Raw genomic sequence first — 2,663 nt, 5'->3', positions numbered from 1 at the left:
GCAAATTGAAATTATATTGCCTTGAATGTTTTGACAATACAGATAAATTTTTTCTTAATTTCAGAATATAAGGCATGTACTATCAAAGTAATGTCAAATTATACTTTATTTAAGTTATTTTTAATTTCATTTCTATAGATCATCACTTCTACTTAATACATCATTAATTTAACAAAGATTGATACTCAAATTTAATTTATTATTTACTAATTATAAGTACGTTAATATGAATGTTGTTTAGTTTGAAACTAACCACAGCAATGGATTGATTTACAGCAATGGATTGATTTGACGTACGTGGAAATTAAAAATAACAAATTGTTTTTTTACTCAAGAGATTAAGTCACATTGTTTCTTTGATATCTAACAGCGCGATTCAGGTATTTCGAAATTTATAATTTTTAATCGCATTGTGCATGACGATTAGTTGTATTCAATAATCGATTAAAATTTAAATAGCGCTGAGCGAGCGTTATTTATGTCGAACTCGCGGATGTCTAAGAAGTCGCTCACATTATTATTTCTTGATCAATACAGCGGTTCGTTTTGGCAGGTCAATCAGAAATCTGTTCGAAGAACTCGACTTCGAAAGATGAGAGCGACAGATTGCATTTCGCGAAGTCCGCACGGATGCTGGAAATGCTTACAATTTGGCATGAACTTATACCGAGGAATTTCAAAGGGGAATGGCAAACTCTCGAGTTTAAGTAATAGAGGTTTAACCCTCTATGGCTATGACGAGGGATTTACCTCGATCCTCAACTCAAGCGGCGTTCACAACATCACCACACGAACTACTAACACAGACCATTCGCGGCAACTTGCTCATCTCACGTAAGGATCGATAAGCTTGTGCAGTTATTGCAAATTTCTCGCCTTCGTTAATCCTCAACCTGTTAAATCTGCTCTTCCAACAGCAATTTTACTCTAGTAAGCTAAATACAAAATTGCAAATGTCATACAATTGATATTTTTTTCTCATACGATCTTCAGTTGAACTACGTTCGATAAAATTATTCAAATATCCTGACTTCCGATCACAAAGAATTATAAATGAAAAGTATATCTATCATGAAAATGCGTCTAGATTACTTCATGTAATATGTTAACTCTATAAGAATTTTTCATTTTTTGCAGGTTTGAGAAATTACTGACTTATCTTCATTATAATCTCACCACGATTATAGTATTTACGTCATAATTCTATATAATATATAAGTCTCCCTTAAATAAAGCAATGTAAAAGAATTGATCCCTCTCACTACAATTTCAATCTCCATCTTATACGCCACGTCGTTATTACCGACACCCTTCAGGCAATCCACTCTTCCGCCTCAATCCTTTCGAGTTAATGACCACGAATGAAATCGGAGCACTCCGCTTACACCAAATTGTCTGTATGTATAACGATTTTAAATAAAGGGTGGAGATCCTGCGAACGAAGAAAGGAAAGAAGGAAGGAAGGAAAACGCCGAGAAAGGACATACAACGTCCCAGCCCTTTCTCGGCGACCGGGCAGGATCGATGGAGCGCGATTGAGGGTCCTCGAAGACAGGATCCGTCCTTCGACCTACATACTATCCGCCCGCGCGCGCGTATAAAAACCCGGCCTGTCGACTTCCGGTCCTTCGGACGCCCGATGCAGCCCGGGGCTTTAAGCTCGCTCCGGGGAAACCTCGGGAGTTTTTACGAGCGCAGTTTATGGAAGCGAGCCAGCTGTGCTCGCGATAAACCCGCTGTACCTACCTACGCTGAATGTGTGCACATACATTCACACGAAAGCATACGGGAAACACATACACACAATACGCGCGCGCGCGCGCACTCGAAAGCAGTACATCATATAGGTACACGAAAAGCACACAAGTGCGTCAAATGCATTGCAGAGTGCAGACATACAGAGAGAGAGAGGTTTCACGAATAGATACGAATCACACATACACGTATAAAATTGCATCATACAACTACAAAGGAATATTGCATCGCATATGTATGTGCATTGCCCGAGCCGTGCCGCTCGGATGGTCGCGCTGTGCCAAAAACTTCCGTTTACGATCGCACGAAAATGTTGATTGGAGCATCGCGATGTGAGCGACGCGTGACGCGGAAACGTTACCGTTGAATTTATCGGCGTTTACTCCCTTCGCTCGCGTTTACGTTTGCGAGGTACAGTTAAATAAACCGAGATTTTTAAATCACAAAAATACGACAATCTTTAGAAATGTTTTGCAAAATGATATAGCTGTATGATGATGATAGATGTAAATGATAAATATAATCATAAGCAAGATAGATCTAATTTATATCTCTAAAAAATATTTAATAATACAATATTGTTTACAATATTGTTTACGGAAAAAACAATTTTGCTGATATATCTAGAAATTTAAGTAAATAATATTTGAATAATTTTGTTGAATCATCAAAATAATTGTAGGAAATTCAAGAATGATGAATGATGTGCAAAATATTTTGACATTTTAGTTATTTGTTTCCTACATAAAATAATATTTTGATAATTCACAAAAAATGATTTTCAGATCTATATCTAACTAAATTTTTATATACTTCAAAATCATTTATCAAAATCGTTAATTCTGTGATCGTAATATAAATTGTATAAAAAATATTACTGATAAAGATATAAAAAATATTGTGAATTA

The 2,663-nt window shown here is 36.2% G+C and overlaps 1 protein-coding gene across 1 annotated transcript; it reads left to right on the top strand.

The window, feature by feature from the left end:
- The first annotated feature begins 588 nt into the window (after positions 1-588).
- LOC108685962 lies at positions 589-1,201 on the top strand. Its single transcript, XM_018190977.1, has 2 exons — positions 589-834; positions 1,138-1,201. The coding sequence occupies exons 1-2, from the start codon at positions 593-595 to the stop codon at positions 1,199-1,201; spliced, it is 306 nt and encodes a 101-aa protein (XP_018046466.1). The 5' UTR covers positions 589-592.
- Positions 1,202-2,663: the final 1,462 nt, after the last annotated feature.

This window comes from Atta colombica, unplaced genomic scaffold (genome assembly GCF_001594045.1).
Source record: "Atta colombica isolate Treedump-2 unplaced genomic scaffold, Acol1.0 scaffold163, whole genome shotgun sequence".
NCBI lineage: Eukaryota > Metazoa > Arthropoda > Insecta > Hymenoptera > Formicidae > Atta > Atta colombica.
Note: the sequence above shows the minus strand (reverse complement) of the source record. Positions and strands in the feature narration are given on the sequence as shown.